The sequence below is a fragment of the Populus alba genome, chromosome 1, assembly GCF_005239225.2.
Source record: "Populus alba chromosome 1, ASM523922v2, whole genome shotgun sequence".
NCBI classification, from domain to species: Eukaryota; Viridiplantae; Streptophyta; class Magnoliopsida; order Malpighiales; family Salicaceae; genus Populus; species Populus alba.
The window spans coordinates 32,142,243-32,169,349 of NC_133284.1; the positions used below are offsets into that span (position 1 = coordinate 32,142,243).

At 35.2% G+C, this 27,107-nt stretch overlaps 3 protein-coding genes, 1 non-coding gene and 1 pseudogene across 4 annotated transcripts; 4 read left to right on the plus strand and 1 right to left on the minus strand.

Moving 5' to 3' along the window:
• The first annotated feature begins 396 nt into the window (after positions 1-396).
• Positions 397-9,024, plus strand: LOC118055514 (PH, RCC1 and FYVE domains-containing protein 1). The gene is made up of 10 exons (XM_035067419.2): positions 397-803; positions 919-1,171; positions 2,225-2,311; positions 2,695-2,784; positions 3,575-3,655; positions 3,812-4,006; positions 4,094-6,226; positions 7,010-7,156; positions 7,561-7,940; positions 8,428-9,024. The coding sequence occupies exons 2-10, from the start codon at positions 1,103-1,105 to the stop codon at positions 8,558-8,560; spliced, it is 3,315 nt and encodes a 1,104-aa protein (XP_034923310.1). The 5' UTR covers positions 397-803; positions 919-1,102; the 3' UTR covers positions 8,561-9,024.
• Positions 9,025-11,037: 2,013 nt separating this feature from the next.
• On the plus strand, positions 11,038-13,019 carry LOC118055556 (probable CoA ligase CCL12). The gene is made up of 5 exons (XM_035067515.2): positions 11,038-11,182; positions 11,415-11,540; positions 11,874-11,972; positions 12,147-12,353; positions 12,609-13,019. Exons 1-5 carry the CDS (start codon positions 11,138-11,140, stop codon positions 12,720-12,722), a joined length of 591 nt encoding a protein of 196 aa, XP_034923406.1. The 5' UTR covers positions 11,038-11,137; the 3' UTR covers positions 12,723-13,019.
• Positions 13,020-13,474: 455 nt separating this feature from the next.
• LOC118055560 (feruloyl CoA ortho-hydroxylase F6H1-3) lies at positions 13,475-14,928 on the minus strand. The gene is made up of 2 exons (XM_035067519.2): positions 14,361-14,928; positions 13,475-14,257 (listed from the first exon to the last, which is right to left on the minus strand). The coding sequence occupies exons 1-2, from the start codon at positions 14,864-14,866 to the stop codon at positions 13,687-13,689; spliced, it is 1,077 nt and encodes a 358-aa protein (XP_034923410.1). The 5' UTR covers positions 14,867-14,928; the 3' UTR covers positions 13,475-13,686.
• Positions 14,929-18,461: 3,533 nt separating this feature from the next.
• Positions 18,462-27,107, plus strand: part of LOC140955866 (uncharacterized) — a 41,997-nt pseudogene continuing 33,351 nt past the window's right edge.
• TRNAE-UUC (transfer RNA glutamic acid (anticodon UUC)) lies at positions 26,943-27,014 on the plus strand. Its single transcript has one exon. It is a non-coding gene; the product is annotated as a tRNA-Glu (tRNA).

Below are 27,107 nucleotides of genomic sequence, written 5' to 3' on the forward strand. Positions count from 1 at the left end.
TTTTTTTTGTTTCCACCTCCGTTTCCATTAAGATTTAGAGGGTGTTTGGAAGTGTGATAGCGGTTGCTTTTCAAAAGCTTTTCGTGTCGAAAAGCATGCCAATAATATTTTTTTTATTTTTTAAAAATATTTTTGATATCAGCACATCAAAACGATCTAAAAAGTATAAACTGCATTCAATTTTAGTAAAAACAAAAAACATTTTTAAAATTTTTTAAAAAACAGGTTCAACCTCACCCTCGAACAGGCACTTAGAAATACCAGCCCTTGTTTGGATAGATCTAGATCGATCTATCTCAAGAATAACAGGAGTAAAGAAACGCTACAGTAAGAATTCTGCTTTCTACTTTTCACCTTTTTTAGTCAACAAAATGAGTTTTTACTTTCTCAGCCACCAAACAGAAAAAAGAAGAAGAAGTAATTCATCAATATAATAACTACCAGCAATTAGCAAAATAAAACCAAAACAACTGTCAAATTAAATTTGAGGGCGGATAACAGCATGGAAAAGAATTATCCTACCCCACTCCTTTTCTTCTTTTCTTGCCATTTCTTTATTCTCTCTACTCTCTCTTCTTGAGCTCCATAAAATTAAAAATAAAAAAACGAAGAAAAACACTGCTCCACTCTTAGAGAAAAAGAAAAAGAAAAAGAAGCTGGAAGCTCTGGTTTATCGCTCTCTTTTGCCTACAGAAAGAAACTTCAATAATCAGATCAAACAATATATATTGTTTTCCCACACTCTCCCTCTCTCCAAACAGATACTTGATTTTATTTTCCAGCTCCAAAATCACCGGACTTTGGTATTTTTTTTCCTCCTATTTTTTATAAGTTCCGTTTAAGTATTCACTTCATTATTGCTACTATTAACTTCAAATTGAAGTTACTGTGAAGTGACAAGTTTCATGACTTTTGAAGCCAAGTGAGTGATCTTGATGGTCGAGCAGAGCTGGCTGAGAGTATGGATTTCTGCTGTTCGTAGGGTTTTGAATTGAATTGGATGGAAGGGTTTGGTTTTTTCGAGAATGGTTAATCTTAAAGAGTAGATTCTTTCTTTCTTTTTTAATTTTATTTTTGGATTATTGTTACTGTTGAGGATTTAATGTTAAGGAGTGATAGAATGGCTTCGGATCTTAGTAGAACTGGAACTGTTGAAAGAGACATCGAGCAGGTATTTTTCTTTTCTTTTCTTTTCTGTGTTAATTTTTTTAACTTTTTTTTTTTTTTTAATGTTATAGTTTAGTTCAATTAATTTAGATGACTGAGGAAAATTTATGAAAATTTATTGTTCGACAGATTTTTTCGCGGGATTAAATGAAATGCTGATTCTATGTGGTTGTTATGAGAGGTTGGGTGTTGACAATTTCTGGGTCATGGTTAGATAAGGATTGTCTGCTTTATTATTTGATTCTAAATGGCTTTGCTAGTGCTGAGGAAATAGTTTAGAATCTGGATGGTTAAACAACTGTTCTCTGGATGGTTAAACAACTGCTCTCTGGATAGTTGTTGTCGCTTTAGATTTCCACTTGAATGAAAGAAGATGGTGCAAGGTATCGGTGGTAGTGAGTAGGAATTTAAGAAATGTATGGGTGTTGGAAATAGGAAAAAATCAAAGTATATTATGAGGGCATTTATCAGAAGTTATGATTTGTCAACATTAAAGGGAAACATTGAATTTTCCATCTACAGTCCAATCCTTGGTCCCTTTGTAACTTCTGTTTCTGGAATGATAGATTTGATCAAGTTAAATGTTGAAATGGAAATATATCTTAAAGGAGAGTAATCCAGGTTGGGGGTCAAATATGTTAATCATCTTTATTCAGGCAGTAAAGGCAATAAAAATACTCATATCCTGAACGTCTGGTGGTGTTTTTGTATTGATTGAGAAGGCACACTAGTTAGATAGGATCTCTTGCAAAATGGGTTTTTACAATAAGACTTAGATTTGAGATCTTGCCAGATTGTTTGCTGTGCTTTTAGCCCCCCCCCCCTCCACCTGAAAGGATTGTGAAGTGCATTTTTGTCAGACTTTCAGTTCATTTTCTCTCCACCAACCTCATTGACATCTGTACAAATCTCTTTGAATTTTCTTGGCCATTTGAATATGACATTTACCATTTCACTTTCATTTAGTGTTCTGCTAGTATTATTATGCTTAAGAATATGCTAGCAGCGAACGTGCTGAATGTGCTTAAGTTAAGTTCGTGAATGATCTTTACAACAGGCCATCACAGCTTTAAAGAAAGGGGCTTACCTGCTCAAGTATGGAAGAAGGGGAAAGCCAAAGTTCTGTCCCTTTCGTCTTTCCAATGTAAGTTTGGTCCTGGTTTTACTGATATTTGTCTGTTAGTTTTGTGTACAAATTGAATGGGGTCAAGTTACACATGCACCTCTCCCATCCAACTTTTGCTCTTATGACAACAAATTTAAGTACCATGGATTTTGTTCATGCAATGATATATGTTATATAAGTTAATTTATTATGATATTGGCCCAGGTGGGTAGGAGATTAGGTTTTCTTGTAAAGTGCTGGTACATCTTTGTCTGCAACAATTGAATCTTTTCTTTCTTTGTTTATCTTTCATTTACGTTGCAACCAAGCATGTTTACTGCATATCAGTCATTGTAATCTTATTGTTGAATTATATTCTTCTTACTTGAAATTCTAAATGGCTGAATTTTCATTGTTTTCAGGATGAATCTGTTTTAATATGGTTCTCTGGGAAAGAGAAGAAACATCTCATACTAAGCCATGTATCTAAAATCATATCTGGGCAGCGCACGGTAAGTTTCTGAGATGAAATTATTGTGGTTTACTTAGCTACTCTACGTAGAATTTGACTTTGTTAATAGACTGCAGCTACGTGCTGACATCTCATTATAAGTTTTATAGCTACCTGTGAATCTATTGTTGTTTCCCCTGCCGTCCTCTCTTTTCTTCTTTTTAAACCCCTGGCTTAATTAGAGCATTATTAGCGTGTTTAAGGAAACTTTCCAAATACAATATTACTTGATTCCAGAAACTTATCTAGGTTGGCATAGAGCTGGCTGTAGTTCTCCAATATTAAACTCTCACATCTTAAATCCACATGAAAAAATGCTCATTCAGTGTAATCTTTTTTGTTTTTTAATTTGTCCATAAAAGGCCACTACCTTGTGCTGGTCCAAATAAAATGGAGTCTCATAGTGCATGACTTTTAGTTGGTCCCAACTTCCAGTTTATCTACCTGAAATTAGTTTCCCAAGGTTAAGGCATGCACTTAATGGTTCAGGATATTTGCCATTGCCCCAGAGAAGAAACCATGTTTGCTTTGTTTTCCAAACTAGTGGCCAGATTAAGTATTCTCCTTGCTAACTTTTTACCCACTGAGTGCAACACACCCATTCGGCTATCAGGATGCTTTTCAACTAGGATCATCTGTTGCAGTATCATGGCAATCCCTTCTTCAAATTTTATTTCCATGCAATTGTTTGTGTCAGAATAGATTGTTTGCAAATTTCACATGTCTCATTATGAATCCATCAAAGGATTCTTCATTTTGTTTTGTTCTGATTTACAGTCCAATTTTTCCAGCCAATCTTTCAAAGGTATCCACGCCCTGAGAAGGAGTATCAGTCGTTTTCTCTTATCTATAATGATAGGTCACTGGATTTGGTAAGAGTTCGTTAGCTGTAGTAATTCTCTTCTATTTATGAGTTAATTTCTATTTCTATTCATCCATTTCATTGTTTCCGTGACCTCCCTGTCATACCAGGTAGGAACAGTTGTAAAAAACTTTTTAGTATCTGATGATCTGATCTTTCTTACCAGATTTGCAAGGATAAAGATGAAGCGGAGGTATGGTTTAGTGGTTTAAAAGCATTAATTTCACGCAGTAATCCCCGAAAATGGAGAACAGAATCGAGGAGTGATGGAATTCTGTCTGAGGTTAACAGCCCTAGGACTTATACTCGCAGAAGCTCTCCCTTGAATTCTCCATTTAGTAGCAATGACAGTTTGCAGAAGGTACAGTTCTCTACTTTATGTCTTCCCCCTGTCCACCCACTTTCAATTGGTTGATGATTTAAGGGATTTTCTTTACCTTCAATTCAGGGCGCAGACCACCTTCGCATTCATAGTCCATATGAAAGTCCCCCCAAGAATGGTTTGGATAAAACATTTTCAGATGTGGTATTATATGCTGTTCCTCCAAAAAGTTTTTTCCCTTCAGACTCTGCTAGTGGTTCTGTACATTCTTTATCATCTGGGGGCTCGGACAGTGTACATGGTCATATGAAGGCAGTGGCAATGGATGCTTTTAGAGTTAGCCTATCAAGTGCTGTTAGCTCATCAAGCCAAGGTTCTGGTCATGATGATGGTGAGGCGTTGGGGGATGTTTTCATTTGGGGTGAAGGGACAGGGGATGGTGTACTAGGTGGTGGTGGAACTCATAGAGTTGGAAGTTTTTTTGGTGTAAAAATGGATTCTTTGTTGCCTAAAGCCCTGGAATCTGCAGTCGTACTTGATGTCCAGAACATTGCCTGTGGTGGACAACATGCAGCCTTAGTGACCAAGCAAGGAGAGATTTTCTCATGGGGTGAGGAATCTGGCGGCAGGCTTGGGCATGGTGTGGACTCTGATGTTTTGCATCCCCAGCTTATTGAGTTCCTCAGTAATACAAATGTTGAGTTCGTAGCATGTGGAGAGTACCATACATGTGCTGTAACACTTTCTGGTGATCTGTACACATGGGGTGATGGAACATATAATTTTGGTCTTCTTGGACATGGAAATGAAGTAAGTCACTGGGTCCCAAAAAGAGTGAATGGGCCCTTGGAAGGCATACATGTGTCATCCATCTCTTGTGGACCCTGGCATACAGCAGTTGTGAGCTCTGCTGGGCAACTGTTTACGTTTGGTGATGGCACATTTGGTGTTCTGGGTCATGGAGATCGAAAAAGCATTTCATTACCAAGGGAAGTGGAATCTCTTAAGGGGCTCCGCACTGTCCAGGCTGCCTGTGGTGTTTGGCATACTGCTGCAGTTGTAGAAGTCATGGTTGGAAATTCAAGTTCCAGCAATTGCTCTTCAGGGAAACTGTTTACCTGGGGTGATGGAGATAAAGGACGACTTGGGCATGGTGACAAGGAAGCAAAGTTGGTTCCTACATGTGTTGCTGCTCTTGTTGAACCCAATTTTTGCCAAGTTGCATGTGGACATAGTCTGACAATTGCACGTACAACATCTGGTCATGTGTACACAATGGGCAGTCCTGTTTATGGTCAGTTGGGCAACCCACAATCTGATGGAAAGCTCCCAGCTCGTGTTGAAGGAAAACTCTCCAGGAGTTCTGTTGAGGAGATTGCTTGTGGTGCTTATCATGTTGCAGTTTTAACTTCAAAAACTGAAGTTTACACCTGGGGCAAGGGAGCAAATGGAAGACTCGGTCATGGGGATACAGATGATAAAAATTTGCCGTCTTTAGTGGAAGCCCTAAAAGACAAACAAGTAAAGAGTATTGCTTGTGGTACTAATTTCACTGCAGCTATCTGCCTTCATAAATGGGTTTCTGGTGTTGATCAGTCTATGTGTTCTGGCTGCCGCCTACCACTTAATTTCACAAGGAAGCGGCATAATTGTTATAATTGTGGACTGGTTTATTGTCATTCATGCAGCAGCAAGAAGTCTCTCAAGGCTTCAATGGCACCAAATCCAAACAAAGCTTATCGTGTCTGTGATAATTGCTATAACAAACTAAGAAAAGCAATTGAGACTGATGCTTCTCAGTCTTTTGTGAGTAGGAGAGGCAGTGTCAATCAAGGGCCAAGCGAGTTTATTGATAAAGATGAGAAGTTGGACACCAGATCTCGTGCACAACTTGCTAGATTTTCATCAATGGAATCCTTGAAGCAAGCAGAAAGCCGGTCTAAGAGAAACAAAAAACTTGAATTCAATAGTAGCAGGGTTTCACCTGTTCCAAATGGAGGCTCCCAGTGGGGAGCGTTTAATATTTCTAAATCTTTCAACCCAATGTTTGCTTCATCCAAGAAGTTTTTTTCTGCTTCTGTTCCTGGATCAAGAATTATTTCTCGAGCAACATCACCAATATCAAGACGACCTAGCCCCCCTAGATCAACAACACCAACCCCAACCCTGGGTGGACTTACCTCACCAAAAATTGTCGTGGATGATGCTAAGAGAACAAATGAGAGCCTTAGCCAAGAGGTTCTTAAATTAAGAGCACAGGTATATATTTTCCTTCCTTTCTGTCACCTACCTGTGTAATTTAGTCAATTACTGGGACTATTTTCTTCTCTTTTCCCTGGCAATTTTGGCAAAGCATTCTGAAAGTGTATGAATGGACAGATGACAAAGGGAATTGGTTTCAATATATCCTTTTTATTTATGTTCAGTGCTAACCATATGTATGAGATACTGTAAATGACAAAGAACTGCACGTTTTAGTTTTATATATTTCTCAATAGCTGATGAATGTAATCATCAAACTGGCACAACTTTTCTAGTTAAGCACACTCTGTCTACTGCATCTATTTTCTGCTTGGCTCTGTTCTGCTGAATCACAAATCTTCATCCAACCTCATGCCATTGTGTTGTTCATAACTTGGTCATATTCTTTACCAATGGTGAAGGCCATCAAAGACAAACAGGTAGCCTGTAATGCTTGTGTTATTGATTTTACTGCAGTTATCTGCCTTTATAAGTGGTCTCTGATGTTGATCAGTCCATGTTTCTGGCTACCAACCACCATTTGATTTCAAAAGGAAATGTAGTGTGTAATCACAGATTAGTTTATTGTCATTCATGTGACAGGCATGGCAGGGATTGACTTGGCAGTTTCCATCATGACTATACTATCAGTTGTTAAATTTTTAACATTTGTCTAATTATGATTGTTTGGCATTTCAGCCTAAGAGAACCTAAGATCTAAACCCCTGGTATTTCATTGTTTTCACTTGATTTGGTTGTTTTACTTGTTCATTATTATTCCTTATCAAATTGGTCTCTCAGGTGGAGAATCTTACTCACAAAACCCAGCTTCAAGAAGTTGAGCTGGAAGGAATAACCAAAGAGCTGAATGAAGCAATAGCCATTGCTGGAGAAGAGACTGCTAAATGCAAAGCAGCAAAAGAAGTGATCAAGTCACTTACTGCTCAAGTAAGATTGATTTCATCTTCATTAGAATGATTGATTATGGATTGCCTCAACATACCTAGATTGTCTTTTTCTTGGTTTATGTTCTCCCTGTTTTTTTTTTTGTGTTCTTTTTGCAATCAGGTTTTCTCACTTCCTAGTTGTAGTAATCCAACCTTTCTTTATAGAAGGTCGTGGAACTCAACTTTGAACTCCTGAAAATGCAGATAAATTCTGTCTTGAAAATTCAATTTGAAAATCATATACTTGTGTGCTTTGCTTTATCTCAAGTAGCATGTAAAAATTGTCTGGTGTGCATGCAACCAAGAAGCAATGCTCAGTTGGATAGCTGCTAATCAACCCAATTGCAACTCTATGTTAATGTTGCATCTTTTGCTAATGATTGATTTTTTTCATATACTTAATAGTTAAAAGACATGGCTGAAAGGCTACCTGTGGGAGCAGCCCGGAGCATCAAATCACCTTTGTTTGCTTCGTTTGGCTCCAGTCCTACTTCCAACGATGTTTCTACTATTGACTGTTTGAATGGTCAAATCACATGCCAAGAACCAGACACGAATGGATTGCATAGCCAGTTGCTTTCTAATGTTTCAAGCACCACCAGTAACCGCGGTGCAGGTCACAACAATCAAGGCCACTTGGAAGCAACAATTAAAAATGGAAGCAGAAACAAAGAAGGTGAATTGCGTCATGAAGCTGAATGGGTTGAGCAAGATGAGCCCGGTGTATATATAACACTAAACTCCCTACCTGGAGGCATCAAGGATCTTAAGCGAGTGCGCTTCAGGTGCGTTGTTTTCAAGCCAGTTTGGCTATCCAAATCATACCCACATTTCTCTGGTCAATTAGATTGTATAGTCAGTGGTTGCATTACCAGGCTCACGCTTCTAATAGCATATTGCCCATGTGTCTCTATTACCCTTTTAACTTTGCCATGAAGCAGGCTCTTGTTTTTGTGTATTTGCATTCCTGGCTTCTGCCTTTGATTTGAACACGACTTTGAAAGCAGTCTCTTTCCGCGATTCAGTTAAGGATAGAGGTTCTGATGGAAAGAAAGCTTGTCAAAGAAAGTTTTGGTCCTATCAACCTTGAATTTTTTTTCTTGCATATGCCACGAAACAAATCCAAATGTTTCTTCATGTTTTTTTTTTTCTTGAAAATTGTAACTATATAGTTGCCAGTAATTTGTGACATCGTAATTGAGTTCTAGAAATGAATCTTGTTAATGGTTCCAGTGGTGCAATTTTAAATTTTGATCGAGTTTATAAATGCAGTCGAAAGCGGTTCAGTGAGAAACAAGCAGAACAATGGTGGGAAGAAAATAGAGCAAGAGTATATGAACAGTACAATGTCCGTATGATTGCCAAGTCAAGCGTTGGTGTTGGGAGTGAGGATTTGGCTCATTAGCATGCAGAAACAATCTCTGTGATGGAACCTAGATTGTTTTCCAGTTTTGAGCTCCACTTTAAGGATGGGCATCTCCACACTAATTAGATTTGCTTCCATCCTTCTACTGAGTTTAGAAAAGCAAGTAGCGAGGATTGGTGTCGGGCAGAGAGCTCTAGAAAAGTTTGATTGCCTTTTTTTTTTTTTTTTCCCTTCATAATATTTTTTTCACCTTGTATTGATTTTTTTTCATGGTTTCTAATTTTTTCCCTATATGTACGTTGTGTGGGGAGTTGAGGGTGAGAAATGTAAATTCCTAGTAGGTTGCTGCTCATGTTCAAGAAAGTATCAGATGCCATGTAAATTCACAAGAGAACGTGCTACAGAAATGCTCTTTTATCCGGTTCATAAATTCAGCTCAGGTTTGTTGAAAGCAGATGCCATGCCATGTACATTCATAATCGAATGCCACTTCAGTTGTCTTATTTTGTTCTAGCTTCTAAGATCATCATGATTTATTGCAAGTCTCAAAACAAACCTCTCCTGCATCATAATTTCCACCTTCAAGGAAGAACTGCAAGATCTTCAACTTACAATTATACATGTCATCCCGCTCTTTGATTGAGCTCATTCTAGTCACCTTGCTCTATTCATAGCTTCTCTCTTCGCTTCTACAAGGTTAATCCATGGAGGAAAACCCTGAAATGGATTCATAGCAGCTGACGATTGCGTGCCAGATTGAGAGAAAGGGGCCACTCACCTCCTTATTGGTCTGGATCGAGAGGCCAGCTAGATGAACCCATCTTGCTCCGAGTTCACGACTCTTTCTCTTGGCTGAAGCAATTCAATGAATTGAAGCCGTGGATAGAGGGAATGATGTATCCAGTGATATCATATCTAATGTGGCAGACAACCATCTCTTGCATTGAATGTACTGGTTAGTGAGGATGGGAAGGAAATAAATGCAGGCAATGGACATAACTGCAAGTTTCTTTTCCTCTTTCTATATTTTTGATCAAGAGAACTAGAATTTGATGCTCAAAACAAGACAAGATGTGGTATAATAACAAGCTCCGTTGAGGAGCTTTCAACACAAGGACATAACTGTAAGTGAGCATTTGGTTACTGTTATATAACAAAAATAAAATAAAGACAACGGATATAGCAAAGAAAAGATAAAAGAGGAAACAAAATATAATTGTGTTTAATAATGATGTATAAGATAAAGTGATTGTTTTTATATTTTGTTTGGTTATGATGGACATTGTATAATAAAAAAAAAATATATTTTATCTTAATACGTATAGTTAAACTTGCATTTTTTTAAAAATAATTTGATTTTTTATTTATTTTAATTTATAGTGTTGAAATTAATAATACTATAATAACCTTGTTATAAACCAGAAATGATTTGATGGGTTGACTCGGGGTCTAAATCGAGTCGAGTCAAGTTTAAGAAAATATAGAAGAATGATTGACTCGACTTGACCAAGTCGAAAACCTGGCTCAACTCGAGATAAAACACAGGTTAAAAATCCATTGACTTCTTTGAAAAAAATTAGTCAAAAAAATATTGTTTTGATCATTTAGAAAAAAAAACTTTGGATTAATTGGGTTGACCCTCCTGATGTGTGACTTGAAACTTACCTCGGGTTAACTCTCTAATCGAGTTTTAATTGTGTTTAATAGTGATGTATAAAATAAAATGATTGTTTTTATAATTTGTTTTGTTAAGATGGACATGGCATAAAAAAAACAAAAAAATATTTTAATACTGATAGTTAAACTTGCATATTTTAAAAAATAACTAGATTTTTTTTAATTTTAATTTATATTAAGTGTTGAAACTAATAATACTATAATAACCTTATTATAAAACCGAAATTGACTTGATGGGTTGACTCGGGGTCTGAACTGAGTCGAGTTTAAGAAAAAATAGAATAATGATTTACTCGACTTAACATAGTTGAAAACCTTGGTCAACTTGGGATAAAATACATGTCAAAAACTCATTGATTTTTTTGAAAAAAGGTTGTTTTGATTATTTTTTAAAAAAAAACTTTTGATTAATCGGGTTGATCCTCCTGATACGTGACTTGAACTTTATCTCGGGTTAACTCCCGAGTTGAGTTTTAAAACTATAATAATAACCATTTTTTTTTATATATTAGCTCGAGTCAACCCGTGTTGACCCTTTTGAACCGTCACCCGGTCCTTGCCCCAATCGACCTTCAAGTCAGGTTTTAAAATTATAATAATAACAATTTTTATCTTTTCATTGGCTGAGGTTAATCTGAGTTGATCATTTTGATCTATGATCTTAGTCTTGTCTCGAGTTGACTCCCGAATCGAGTTTTAAAACTATAATAACAATCACTTTTATTTTATGTTGACTCGAGTCAATTCAAGTTGATCCTTTTAACATACGACTGAGCCTTACCCAAAGAGTATCATAAAATCAGGTTTTAAAACTATAATAATAACCACTTTTATTACAAGCCCATCATTAAATGTTGTGGAGGCACAGAGCTTGCATCATCTTACATCCAAGGATGTCCATTGCAGCCACAAGCTTTTGGACCATTTAGCACTGCATCGATGACAGCAGGCTTTGTCATCCTTGATGAAAATGGTGTTTCTTATGTAAGATAACTTTAATTTTCAACTGTTGTTCTGGGTCCAATTTTTATTTCTACCATTGCAAACCAACCTGTGTGACCTGTCACTGGATCATATCAGTGTGATCTTAGTGTCAGGTGGGAGATTACAAGAATTGTCATGATAACAAAATAAATGTGAATTGAGTCAAGCTGAAGGACTGACATGTTCATTTCTGTTCTATACATATGTATCTGATTTCTTTGATCTATTGCAGCCAGATGACATGCCTTGTGTTGGTGAAGTGGGCTTATTCCCTCTATATCTGGGAGCAAGTGATAGATTGCTCAATGCTGATCATGACAAAGTTTACTTCAAAGGAATGCCGATGTACAAGGGAATGGTACAAATTTGCCGTTCTTACAATATGCTATCATTCTTCATGGAACATATTCTTGAATGTTCGGTTATGGTCTAATTACAATTCCATGCAGAGCTGTTTGTATATTCTTGGTTATAACATTAGTATCCTACCTAAAAGGCAAATTTGGAGGTATGTTCATGTACTATTACAAGGAGATACCTAGCCCTGATATAGTTTGACATTTAGACATTCCATTCCTTGTTTCACCAAGATTAGGAGACCTGCTTAGCTGGTTTCTTAGCATTGTCAGGGTTTATGATCATATAAAACTGGACTCATAGGTCTTTAATGACTTGGCACATGCATTTGCAGCAACTTAGGAGACATGGAGACATCATTGAGCGAACAGTTGGAGGCTATTTTGTTGTACAAGGCCGGGCAGATGACACCATGAATCTTGGTGGAATTAAGGTACAACATTCTCTACGGACAGGATTGTCCTTCAGTTTTGTCCCTCCTAATAGGCTTTTGGCATGGCATGCTTCCTGACTCTTGAATGACCTTCGCCTGTATCCCTTGTGTTTCCTTTGAAATGCTTGGACCAATTTCTGAATTTTAAAATCTTGAGTCTTTCTTGATATACAGACAAGTTCTGTTGAAATCGAGCGTGTCTGTGACCGTGCTGAAGAAAGCATCATGGAGACTGCCGCAATCAGTGTAGCACCAGTAGATGGGGGTCCAGTGCTATTGGTAATTTTTGTGGTACTAAAGAAAGGATTTGATGGGGAACCAGACAAGTTGAAGATGAAATTCTCAAAAGCCATCCAAAACAATCTAAACCCTTTGTTTAAGGTTTGACTCTGAATTTATGTTTTCTTCATTCACATGACATCTGATTTGGACACCTTGAAATTCTCAAAAGCCATCCAAAACAATCTCAACCCTTTGTTTAAGGTTTGACTCTGAATTTATGTTTTCTTCATTCACATGACATCTGGTTTGGACACCTTGGCATCTAGGCTACTCTACACGGTTGTTTTAAAGTGTAAACCATGATATTGTTTGGGTTCCTAGCTTCATTGTTTCCATATTCTTGGCTGTTGACAGGTGAGCTTTGTTAAGATTGTTCCTGAGTTTCCCCGAACTGCTTCTAACAAGTTACTAAGGAGAGTTTTGAGGGACCAAATGAAGCATGAGCTATCAGTTCGGAGTAAAATTTAGTTGAAGCATCTTCAAAATCTCTTATACATCAGTCTTTGAACCAAAAACCTGTTTTGTAATAATGAAAAAGAGATGCTAGGTAGCCATTTTAATCCCATTGTTCTATGGTGGATAGATGGGATCAATTGAGGCATGCATTCTTGTAATTCCTGCCATGTCATTGCTTGTTGTCAAATAGATGTAGCTGAGATGCTTGTGGTTTTGCATAAAGGACTGGTGTAAAATGGAAAAATGTTTCTTGCTACCTGATGATTTGTCAGATAGTTGGAATAAATATTTTGTTGCAAGCCTGTTTTCCTTTCCTCGTTCTGTTAAATTATAGTATGATTTTTCTAGATTTGGATTAGAGAGTTTGAAGCTTCAAATACTTTGTTGCAGAGGTATTTTTCAGGTTGTTTATGTTAAAGAATAATATAAATTATATATTGGAATCTCACCTAAAAGTTTAAGTTATTGAGTTGAGATAGTTCTTTTACATGATATCATAGCTTTAATAACCAAACGGTTACGAGTTCGAATCTCATCATCTTTATTTATTTAATAAAAATTAAGCACAAGGTACTTTAAGCTTATGTAAGTTCCTAGCTCAAATAGCTTATATTTAAGAAGAGGTGTGATAGAAAATAATATAAATCATATATTGAAATCTTATCTAAAAATTTAAGTTATTGAGTTGAGATGATTGTTTGACAACCTAAAAAAATGCTGATTTAACTCTTTCGTGAATAATATCTTGCACAATAAAGGATATAAACCATGCAAAATCATATAATTTCTTTTCAAATAAGATAAGCAGCAGCAAAGTAAAACTTCTGCGTACAAGATAATACACAGGTAAGTGCTGGTCTCTCACATGTTGTGACCGGCCTCAACCCTTGTAAATCTTGCTCCTTATTAGACAACATTGCTCATGTAGTATCAAAACAAGTTACACACCTGAAAGAAAGGGAAAAAATAGAGAGCATTATATCTTTGCCAAATCGATTGTTTTCTTCCCATCATGTGCTTTTCGGAAGAAATGCTTGACGTAATCCGAGTACAGAACTTCCTTATACACGGCCTTCTCGCCACTGGCTAGCACTTCAGGGAAAGGAGAGATTTTGTCTGATGGCCTGGGGTTGATGAAAATGGGAACTGAGATCCTGTTACTATTTCCATTAGCAATAACACGGTGCTCGATGCTCTTGTATCGACCATTGCTCATTATTTGCAAGGCATCTCCAACATTGATCACAATGGAGCCGCTAACAGGAGGAACATGAATCCAGCTATCATTGTTCCCTCGCACGTAAAGTCCACCGATGTCATCTTGGAGGAGGAAAGTGAGTGTTGAGACATCCGAGTGGCGGCCAACTCCTACAGTGAGCTCAGGGTTTGGACAAATCGGATAGTAGTTAAGGTTAGTCCTTTTAGATCCCATTAAGAGGGATTCTTTTGTCTCATCGATCTCAGTCACATTTAGATTCTTCATTAGCACATCCAGTAGCTTTCTGATAACAATTTCTGATCTCTTCATGTACTCTAGCACTTGATCCCTGAAACAGAAGAAAAAATCACGAGGCCGACAAATTGATAGCCGTTATAATCAAGTAATAATGGTATATGCATGTGCAATGTGCAAAGTTAAATATTTATTACTTGCAAACCGCAGGCCACATTGCAGAAGCCTCATCCTCGGAGACATAAAAGAGACTAAGGTAATCTTTCCACTCTAAAGCCTTCTCAGCTTCAGGACTAAAGCTCGTGCCAAACCGCACGTTGTTAGAAGGAGAAAACTCTTTTAAATACTTCCTCTTTTCCTCTGCTGGTAATCTGAAGAACTGATGAGTTGCTTCCTTGACATTCTCAAGTACTTCAATGGGAACTCCATGGTTAATAATCTGGAAGAATCCCCATTTCTCTGCAGCCTCACAGATTGCTTCAGCAACTTTAGGGTCATCCCATTTTGACATGTCGATGATGGGAATGGATTCATGGGACATGATCTTGGTACCACACATTCTTTCCTCAAGGGGTTGGATATATTGCTTGGGGAGGCTTTCGAGGCCCATGTCGGAGAGACCCTTGACTCCATTGCCTTTGTTCAGGACAAAATCAGTGATATCTGAGGAGTCATTGAATGACACTGCAAGTGTTGGAGCCATTAAAGCTTGGACGCTTCTAGCTAGCTAAGACAACCAAGGTAGAAGATGTAGTGTGTGCCATCAGCTTCCAGGGCTTCGCTACTTATACTGTACTGTTGAGGGATGTCTCCTTGCCTTCTGCTACATGTTCTTTCAGTTGATAAATTCCTCACCAACTCACCTAGCAACTTGCACGCCTTCTCACCTTTTCCTTCTCAAAGTTGACTTGATGCTGCTCAATCTTAATTCCTTACATGCATGTCACTAGTTTAGTTTGTCAAGTATTTTTTTCTAGTCAATCTCATTATTTATGTTGGCTTAGGTCCCCTTTAATGAAATTATTTTATAGTGTTTATGTTTTATCTAAAAATAGTATTTTAGTTAAAGAGCATAATTTTGCTTTGAATCAAAGCAGCTACATCCTCGTTTTTAACAAAAATTAAATAAAATAAACAATTTATTGTACTGTTTTCAACTCACAACTCTATATATATAATATAATAATTAAAACCTAACATAGCATAATAATATCAAACATATTCAGTAATGACATTATGTTTTCTTTTTTAAGTTTTTTTAATTAAAAATATATTAAATAATCAATGGATATAAATAATATCAAAATATTAATTTAATGTTTTTTTATGCAAATTTTTTTTTTTTGAAAAATGCTTTAAAAAATAAATTGAAGCACAAAAATAAATACTACCTCAAAAATAAAAAATAAAATTGGATTAATGCGAAACAAACACACTGTGGATTAAAGAAGATACAAGTAAATAATTGAACATTGATACAAGAAATCTCATAATCAAGAAAGGATAGAGAATTGTACGAACAAATCAAAGTCATTGCATAATTAAGATCCTTTTTATTTCATCATGCCAAATTGCTAGATTGACTTGGTAAAATTAGTAATTGATCCTTGCTTGCCAACCTCGCGGCATGCATGTTTGAGTGAGGGAATGGGGCAAGAAGCACGTTACAAATTTAAAAAAATCAAAATTAGTCCCTATTGTATAAAATTACTTTCATTTAGGTCCCTAACCAATATTCTTGATTTGTTACAAGAAATGGAAACTACTAAAGCTGACATTGATAATTGTATCCGACAATTTGTGATGTTATAGCAACAACAAATGACAAGAAAATGAATTTCTTGTATATTCGGATGAAAGAATCCAAAATGTTTTTTTTTTTTTTTCATATAGAAGTGTGAATATTTTCATTAATCAATTATGCGGCACATAATTGAAAAAATAATTGGTATTAAGGTAATTTTGAAGCTAGAACCACGTCTATATGGCATCAAAAACATTATGCGGAATATATTGTTAAATTCTATGTCTTAGATTGAGAGGAAATTGATTAATATGAAGTTTCTTAATTATATAATTAGGATTTTGTTTCAAGTTGTGCTTTATTTAAAGAGAAAGGCCAGACACGCAGGCCATAGGATCAGCGCATACACAAAGCAACAAAGACATATCACTCTTTCAAAGATTTGTTTTTGGGAGGAAATTAGCAATAATAAATAATTCTGAGCGAGTCCAATATGATCCTATAATGTTCGATTTGTTTACGAATGAGCCGGGATGAATATATATATATATATATATAATTTTAGTTGATAATTTTGTGTTTGGTTTTCCTGAAACGGTAGTAAAACAATTTTCTTTCATATTAAAGTAGTATTTGGTATTGTAGTCGGAAAGTGATTTTAAAAAATTTTAAAATTTTAAAATTTTTTTAAAATTAATATATATTTTATGTTTCCATATTATTTTGATATATTGATATTAAAATAATTTTAAAAAAAATAAAAAAAAAAGTTATTTTAAAATAAAAAACAACCGCTACAGTATTTTTAAACAATTGACAATAGAATTACATCCATTACACTTGTTAGAGTAGATGAACAAGAAATATTCAGATCATTTTACGAAATACTGCATTGTAGTCATCTGCATCTGTCCAAGAGAATAGTTTACTATATATATATATATATATATATATATATATATGGGTATAATATATATAGCATACCACCATTAAATATTTTCTTTCTAAACTATTTTAAGAATATATTTCTGATACATGATGTATTTATATGAATAAATTATTCTAAATGTTGGCTCTAACTCCTAAGATTCAAAACAGCATCCAACTCAATTTTCTTAAATAACACTAAAAGCATGCAAGGCATCCAAAATAATCATAACAATGTCAATAAAAAAAACTATAAATAATAAATAAATCTCAGTAATCTGTAATTTCTGGTGCGTACAATTTCTTGTCCATTTATTAGATACAACCAAAAAAAAAAAAAAAGTATTCAATTGAATGGTATTGAAATAATGCATTAATTATAGCAAAAATTTTGTAAAACAGAATTACCGATGCAATGTTTTTGTCGGTAATTTTTACTGACACAAATAATTCTGTCGGTATATACCGACAGAAAATACCCGTCAGTGATACAGTCGATATATACCGATAGAGTAAGTCCACCAGTACATACCAACCGTATCACCGACGTATTATATAGTTTTTTTTAAGTTGCAATGATGTGATGACATGGATTTTTTTCAGACGATTTTACCGACGAAATGACCGAGGGATTCAAACCGGGATTTCCATACAGTGATGTGGCATAGTAACCGGCGGAATCACTGACGGGTATACCGACAAAACGTGTCCGTCGATAATTCCATCAATAATAGTTGATATATACCCATTCTGCCGACACTCTATTTCTCCTTCTTTTTCCTCATCCCACCTCTCCCCTCCCAAACTATAGCCAACCACCCATCCCAACTCTCCCCCTTTTCTCAACACAAGCACTCAAGTTTCTTATACTTCTATACGTGGTAAAAACATCTGTTCTTGTGGATTTTATTAATTTTTATAAGTAAATCTATCCTTTTTAGTTTTAACATTTAAATGTGAATTTTATTACTTTTTTTAGTATATGTTTTTTGTTAACATATGTACTTGTTTGATTGTTATTTGTAAAAAAAACTTGTAGTAAGAATGTATAATTTTGTAGTTGTTATAGTTCGTTTTAGATTTTGTCAAATTATATTTGTTTGTAAGTTGTTGAAACTTTGTTTGAATTACACCAAATTATATGTGTTATGAAATAAATAATAGCTTGTTTAACGAGTATGTTTTAATTTTTATCAATTCTATTGCGAAGTTGTGATTTCATAAATTTGTATATGTATAAATTTGTATGGACGTTGATAGTTGATAATTGATAATTGATAATGAATATTTAACATAAGTGTTTTTTTAGTTTGTTGGATAATGTCGGGGCAAACCCATATTTTTGTTATGTTTATTTATGTAACATAGTTAATTAATATATGTTGTCATCATAATTTTATAAAGGTTCGATAGAAGTCATGGATGATCATTCATGAATGTATCGGGACTCACCCCAAGGATTGTGGAGGATGGATTATTGTAACGGGGTTCAGGGTTTTATTAATTTCACAACATTTATCCCGATGAATTTTACTAATGGTGGTATTAGGTGTCCATGTAGGAAGTGTAAAAATAAAAAGTTTTTACATCAAGATGTTGTAACGATGCATCTTCTAACCAAGGGTTCATGAATGATTACCTATGTTGGTATGCACATGGAGAACTATTTATTTATAATGAGAGCATGGTAGAAAGGGTGGTTGGGTCAACTTCTAGTGCTAGCAATATGCATGAAATTGGAAATGACAATAGTAATCCTTACAGGAATGTGGTTATGGATGCAATGAGAATGAGTGAAGGTAATGTCAGTGAATGCCTAATCGTAGAAGAAGAACATAATGCAGATGCGGCAAGGTTTTTTGATAAATTAAAAGATTATGACAAACCATTATGGGATGGCTGCACGAACCACAGTAAATTATCGGCTGTAGCACAGGTGTTCACCATCAATTCAGATCACGGGTTGAGTGAGGTCGGTTATGACAAGATTATCGAATGGGCAAGAAGCATTTTACCTGAAAGGAACAGGCTGAAAGAGAATTTCTATGCTGCCAAGTCCATGATGAAACCCCTCGGTTTAGGATACCAAAAAATTGACATGTGCCTTAACTTCTGCATGTTATTCTACCTTGAAAATGCTGAGCTGATCAAATGCATGACATGTGGGCATTCCCGTTACAAACCTAGAACTGGTAGAGGAAAGACTCTCGTGGCATATAAAAAACTTAGATATTTCTCAATCACACCTAGATTACAAAGGTTATACATGTCACCAAGGACTACTAAGCACATGACATGGCACCAAACACATCATGCGGTTGATGGAGTGATGGTCCATCCTTCTGACGACGAAGCATGGAAACACTTTAACAGTGTGCATTCTCGCTTTTCAGCTGAATTAAGAAACGTTTGTCTTGGGTTATGTACAGACGAATTCAACTAATTTGGGTCATTTACTGCTCTTTATTCTTGTTGGCCGGTCATATTGATGGTTTATAACTTGCCATTGGGGATATGTATAAGGTCGGAGTTCATGTTTTTATTTATGGTCATACCAGGTCCGAGCAGTTCAGGGCAAAATATAGATGTTCGTTTTCGATCATTGATTGATGAGTTGATACAGTGGTGGTCCTCTAAAGCTTTGACTTATGATATCTCGATGAAACATAATTTTGTTATGAGAGCAGCTTTGATGTGGACTATCTTTCCCAGCTTATAGAATGGTTTCTGGTTAGAGCACGCATGGAAAACTAACATATTTATACTGTATGGAGAATAACAAGGCATTCACGCTAACAAACAGGGGTAAAGCTTCTTTTTTTTATTGTCACCATTGTTTCTTGCCACTGAATCACAGGTACAAAAAAACAGAAAGGGTTTCTTTGTTGGCAGAGTTGAAAAGGATGTTACACCCCCACATCTTTCTAGTGAAGAATTGTATGATGTTGTGTTAGAATACAGTGACATTGTGTTTGGTCTCCAATTAGGTAAGCAGAAGTTTCCTGGTTTTGGTTTGACTAATAATTGGATAAAGCAAAGTATTTTTTGGGAGCTTCCTTATTGGAAGACCAATCTTCTCCGCCATAACATTAACGTCATGCACATTGAAAAGAACGTGTTTGAGAACATTTTCAACACCGTCATGGATGTGAAAGGGAAGACAAAGGACAATATCAAGGCTAGATTGGATGTAGCATTTTTCTATAAGCGTAAAAATATGGAGTTGGTTTGTGACGGGTCATGAAACCAGGAGCAAGCTTCATGTTAGAGAAAAACGCACAACTACTATTTTACAAATGGCTTAAGAGTTTGCGATTCCCTGATGGATATGCCTCGAATATATCAAGGTTGGTTAATATGGAGGAATGCAGATTATATGGAAAGAAGAGTCATGATTGCCATGTGTTTATGCAAACACTCATCCCATTAGCTTTTCGTGATTTATTGTCAAAGGGGATATGGGATGCACTCACGGAGATCAGTCATTTCTTCAGAGATATATGCTCCAGCAAGTTGAATGTTGATCACATTGAAAGGCTTGAAACGAATATCATCGAGACAATATGAATACCTGAGATGATATTCCCTCCATCATTTTTTGACTCACTTGAGCATCTACCCATTCATTTACCATTTGAGGTAAAATTTGGAGGACTGATCCAGTACAAATAAATGTATCCATTTGAAAGGTTAGATATTACAGTTGCTATGTAATTTATAATTAAACGTTTTTTCATTTTTTTAATTGATAATTTTTTATTAATTCTATATATACAAGTACTTATTCAATCATAAAAAAAGGGTTAAGAACAAGAAGCATGTTGAGGCGTCAATATGTGAGGCCTATATTATTGAGGCGATCTCAACATTTATCTCATACTATTTTGAACCTCATTTGAGAACAAGGATCAATCGTGTTTTACGACATGATGATAGTGATGAAGTAAGTGCCTTCAAGTGGGAACTTGTCAATATTCTCCAATCTTGGACGACCAACACCTAAAAATACCGTGAGGGAAAGATATTTGTCTGAAATAGAGTTCAGACAAGCACACAATTATGTCCTATTTAATAGTGATAAGCTAAGACCTTTTATTAAGTAAGTAAATGTTCGACTTAAAATTTGTCAAGAGTGTACTATTTATATATTGTGATACCATAAATTCATATAATTTGGAACAACTTTGCAGGCAACATCGATGATACTTACTGTCCAATAACTCACAGCTGACCGAATCCTAGATCTTTCAATTACAAGATGAACAATTTTCCACGTGGTTTAGAACACGTGTAAGTCTTATCACAAACTCATTATCTCTTTTAATGTAAGTAACTGTACGTCAATATTACATAATATCTATTTATTGATTATTATTGTATTTGATATACAAGGTTTATCAAATGGGAGGCTATTTTACTGTGTTTACTAAGTATGGCCCTAAAAGAAAAGTCAAGTGCTATAACGAGTATTTTGTCAATGGATATGTCTTTCATACTAAAGAATACTGACATGGAAAAAAGACATACAACATCGGTGTTTGTATTAAAGGATCAACTTCTAGTGAGTTTAAAGTTGACTACTATGGTAGATTTGAAGAGGTCATCAAACTGCAATATCATAGTGAGCGGAATATAATGCTTTTATTCAAATGCTATTGGTATGACACAACTGACAAATGAATCAGAGTAGATCCTCAATATGGTCTCGTTAAAATCAACTCAAAAGCTAGACACCGTAACATAAACGATGTCTTTGTTTTCGCAAAGCATTGCCAACAAGTTTATTACACATGCACACATTCCTTTAGAAAGGACCAATCAAGAGTTGATTGGTTATTCATTTTAAAAACCAAACCTAGGTCGTGTCGAGGTTGTTCAGGATGAGAACAAAGACACAAGTGTGATAGATGAAGTCTTTCAAGCTAGTGAGTTGGTTGAACCATACCGAGTTGCTCATTCGATTGACTTAGAAGAAAATTTGAATTTTCATGTTTTCGATGATAGTCTTTTGATGTTGATGTAGAGGAGTTGAATGCTATTTTGAGCTCTAGTGGAGTAGAGAATGTTGATGAAGAAGATGATAACCACATTGAAGAGTGCGATGAAGCTAATAACAATTCAATTGAGGATGAAGATAAAAATTCTGACTAAATATGTTGTAAAGCCTTATTTTTATAATGTAATATTACGGATGATATTTTGGAACATGAAATATTTATTTTATAATTGTCATCTCTTGTTTTTATGTTGTGCGTGTTGTAAGTTTGCAATTTAAGATTTTGTGCAAAAGGATAGACAGGCATACAAATAGAAGTTGCAAAAAGATTGACAGTTTTACTGACAAATATACCTACGGAATGGTACCTGTTGGTATTTTACCGAAAATTGCAAAAAAATTATGGAATTTTACCACACTCATTGATGGCTATATCGACAGACACCCGTCGATATTTTATCGAGAGTTGCAAAAAATTTACAGCCCCTGCCACAATCACCAACAAATATACCAATGGATTCATCGATGGATGACGCATATTCCAAAGCGCACACCTGTCAGATTGCTTGTTCGGTCAACACAGTTACCAACGGATTTGCCGACGGACGTGGAAAATCCAATGCACCCGTGCTCTTACACACAATTACCGATGGACGTGAAAAATCTGGAGGGATTTTTGAAATTTTTGGTGTGAATATAAATTAAATACCGATGGAATTTAATGCCACCGCAAAAAAAAATATTATTCTATGTTTCGTCGGTAATTTCGTCGGAAACATTGTAGTATAAAACCCCCCCTCCCTGGTTCATTTTTTCTTCACTCCTCATTTCATCTTCTTTTCTCCACTCCATTTGCATTAAGTTTTTGCAAGAGTTTTTATTGTTTTGTTCATAGTTTTCAACATATTAAAAAGTATGTATTCTTTTTTTATATATATATATATCTTTGTATTTTTTTACTTTTTTTAATTTAATTATGATTATTTTTTGGTGTTCTTTGTTTTGTGCATTGTTTGTAGATAAAATCTTAAAATCAACACACTATTAAGGTAACTATTTTTTATTCCTAAATTTATTTTGAATTTATATAGTGTTCTTTAGTTTTGTGTATTGTTTGATTTGTGTAGTGTTCTTTAGTTTTTTCTTTTTATTTATTAAATTTATTTTATTGTTTGTATTGCCATAATACCTTGAAAATTTTGTTAAATTTGAATTGTTATTGTTGAATTTACCTTTAAAATGTTTATTGAAATATAGAATTAAATTTAATTAGTTTATCATAATTTTATGATATTATTGTTTGTTATGTTTTTTTTTTATTATTTTAATTAATTTTAATTGTTATTTATGAATTTGTATTGATGTTAGTTGAAAATATATAGATGTTGAATTTCTATAGATGTTAGGTTTTATAGAGTTGATTTTGCAATATTTGTGTAATTATTAATATTTGTAGTATGAAAACTATGGGTAGTCTCTAATATAGGGAAAGTGATGGCAAATTTTTTTAAATAATTAAATTTAATTATTTAATTATTCATATAAATTTGTGTAGATGTGTTGAATGAAAATTTAATTATTTTATTGTTTGTATTGTAATAATTATTTGATAATTTATTCTCTTTTAATTGTTATTGTTGAATTTTCCATTGAAATGGTAATTGAAAATGAAGAATTAAATTTCATTGTTTTATCTCAATTTTATTTTATTATTGATTGATTGTTATGTTTTTTATTATTTCCATTAATTTTAATTGTCATTTATGCATTTCTATAGATTTTAGTTTAAAATATATAGATGTTGAATTTCTATAGATGTTAGGTTGTATATAAGATATTCCAATGGAGTCAATTGAGTTGTGGTTATGGTAAAGATTGCAGGTTTGAAAACTATGGGTAATCTCCAATATAAGGGAGGTGCTGCCGAATTATTTTAAAATAATCAAAGTTAATTATGTAATTATTCATATAAATTTGTGTAAAAGAGTAGAATAAAATATAAAGCACGTCGTCAGCAGACGGTTGCAGCTAGTTCTTCTAGTGAAGAGGAGGACATATCCTAAGGTGCTGATCACGGCGAGGCATCTGCGCCAACTTGTGATGCGGCCTCTTCTAGTGCGGTTTCACAGCGTAGAGGCGGTGTACCTTCACAGTAGGGTCAATTCACCCACAAGTACTAGGCACAATAGAAGGATAACCTCTTTAATGTAAGGTTTATATATATATATATATATAACATAATTTATGAACAATTAATTAATATTTTTTTAATTTTATTTAATTTTAGGTTCACAAACATTGAGGCTGCCAGGACAATAACATCGGTGTTTAAATCATCGATGGAGATTCCATTATTTCAATGGAGTCAGGTTTCCAGACATCTTGAGTGGAGACTTAATATCGATGTATGGTTTCGGCGATTTCAAGTAGGTGTTAACTTTTAATTTCCAGCTTATTTTTAATAAATAATTTTTGTAATTTTATATCTTTTACTATTTTTATTTTAAATGAATTATTTATATACACAAAATAAATTTGAGTGGGATAACGTGGACAACAATGTTGTGAGGAGGGTATGAGAGAATCACGCGGCAACTAGATAACATCGAAAATAATATTTATTTTTTATTTATAATTTTATGTTCTAAATTCTAATTCGTTACTATGGAAATAGGTTGCGTGATTTTTAGTATGACACAAAAAAGCAAAAAGATATGTGAGGGATAACGGTCTTGAATAATGGAATGAGGTGGCGGTTTGGCGGGAATTCAAACCGCTATTTATCTCGAGAGATATATGGGAGGCATATATTGAGCACGTAACCTTTGAGCGGTTCTCACGGGGTTCACAGTCCAACGCCGACAACCAGAATTGGTAAATTCATGGTTTGGTGACCATGCACACCAGCGGCTCCGTCCCATTCAGCGCACATACGAAGCGGATGATAAGATTAATTTAAATAAAATATATCATTAATTAATTTATTGTTGCTTAAAAATATATTTAACTTGCAACCTTTGTTTTCCTTACAGGCTACGTCTTTTGGACGTGAACACAGTCCAGTGGAGCTGTTTGTAGAGACGCACGTGCAAAGTCAAGACTACTAAAAGGGGGCGCAGTTTGTGGACAACCATGCTCAGCAATTCATGGTATGTTTGTTAAATCATTTTATTTCGTAAGTTATTATTTTCTTGGATTGAATATGATGATTTTAAAAAAAATCAGGAAACCTATAATAGCCAGTTGAGAAAGAGATATGGGAACGATCCTTCAACCCATCCGGATTTCAATCTGGATTTGTGGATGTAGGTAGGATTGTCTGGTGGACCTGATAAAAATCGGGTCTACAGGCTCTCCAACACTACGACCTAAAACTTACGGTCAGCCCATGGTGTCTCAACTGTTGAGAGCTCTCCATCAGTATTGAGCATCTAGTCTGAGGAGTTCATGACCTTAAAACAACAATATGAAGACTTTCGACGAATAATGATCAGCTCCGTCAAATGGTCATGAAGATTAGATCAAGGATGGATGATGATACATGTGCAGCCCATTTTTGGTCGTACGGTCCTGGGAACAACTAGCCTCCTCCTCCTCCACCGCTATTTTAGTTTAATTTTATTTTTTAAACACATTAAATTTGTAATGAATATTTTGATGAATATTATTTTTACATTTTTAATGTTTAATACAAATTTATTTGGTTATTAAGTTTTTTTTTACTATTAATAAATAATTTTTTAAAAAATATTTTAAATAAATACCGACAGCTTTCCAGAAGAAACCAGGCTGTCGATATTTTACAGTGAGTTGCAAAAAAATTACCACCCATGCCACAATCACCGACGGATATATTTCGTCGGTATTTACCATTGCTATTACTGACGGAATATATCCGTCAGTATTTGACAGAGAATTCTAAAATATTTATCGCCCATGCCACAATCACCAACGGATATTCCGTCAGTGGTTACCATAGAAAATACAGACGGAATGATTTCGTCGGTAAAATTCTTGAGGAAATTTTTTTTTTGGCGCGCTTCGCTATCAATGTTTGGTTTTTTTTAATTCCCAACAAAATTGGCGACAGAATGGAAAATTACCGACAATCGATATTCCAATAGACGAATTCCGTCGGTGAGGCCGTCGGTAAAAATGTTACCGGCAGTTTGCGTGTCTTACACCGACGGAATGAATATGTAGGTAAAACTGTTTAATGGTGCAGTGTTGATCTTGGAAGTTGCAGAAAGCATTATGCCCATTTTCAAATTGAGCCAAGCTGCCATGCAAGCTGTTGCTGATTCTCGCTCAGCACCTGTCCATTTTCAAATGTGTCAAACTGCTTCCCTCGTGGAATAGGTCCGGTAAGAGGGTTGTGAGACACATTGAAGATAGCAAGAAAATTATTAGGTTGCAGCAGTTGTTGAGGAATCTCTCTTGAGAGATTGTTTTGAGAAAGATCCAACGATTCAAGCTGCGTAAGATCGATGGAATCTTACCCCTGGGAATGTTGAAGCTCCCGATGACTTGAGGAATGTGATGAGGTTGTCAAACCTCTGCTGATGATGAAGCCTTCAACAAGGCTGATTTCTTCATTTCAATCCAGTCGAGGAAGTAGTGACTTGGAAACTGGGTAGAGAAAGTATTTCGAGAAAGGTAAATATTGTGCAGCTTCTGAAACTCAAACTCTGTTTTGTGAGGAAGCACCCTCCATTACTACGCCACGAAACGGGTTAGATCTCAAGATGAGAAGCTTCAGATCTAGAAAAACAGGAAAGAAAAACACCATTGATCTGATTGCTTCCAAGATCTAAAACTCTAGCCTTGGGCTAACGATCATGGTGCTTTCCCCTGCAATTGGTTGTGACCTAAAGCAACCGTCTTTAACGTGCATCGACTTTTTAGAATGCTCCTTACATCATATTTGATCCATTACGTAATGATCATTGTTTACTAATTTCCGACTAATCGGAGGAGCCCTTGCGTGCTTGCTATTGAATCATAGAGATAGAATAGGTAAGAAATGCAGTGCATGAGAGAATTTGGTGCTCAAAACTCAACTTCACTTTTAATACTATTATATATTTATAAATGTAGTCTCTTACTAATAAATCCGTTGTCGTCCAGCGGTTAGGATATCTGGCTTTCACCCAGGAGACCCGGGTTCGATTCCCGGCAACGGAACTTTTGTTTCTGAAAATTCTCTTTGAGAAAAGAAGTTTCTGTTTTGTTTTTTTTTAAAAAAAAAATAAAACAAGTACAATTTTCAGCTAAGGA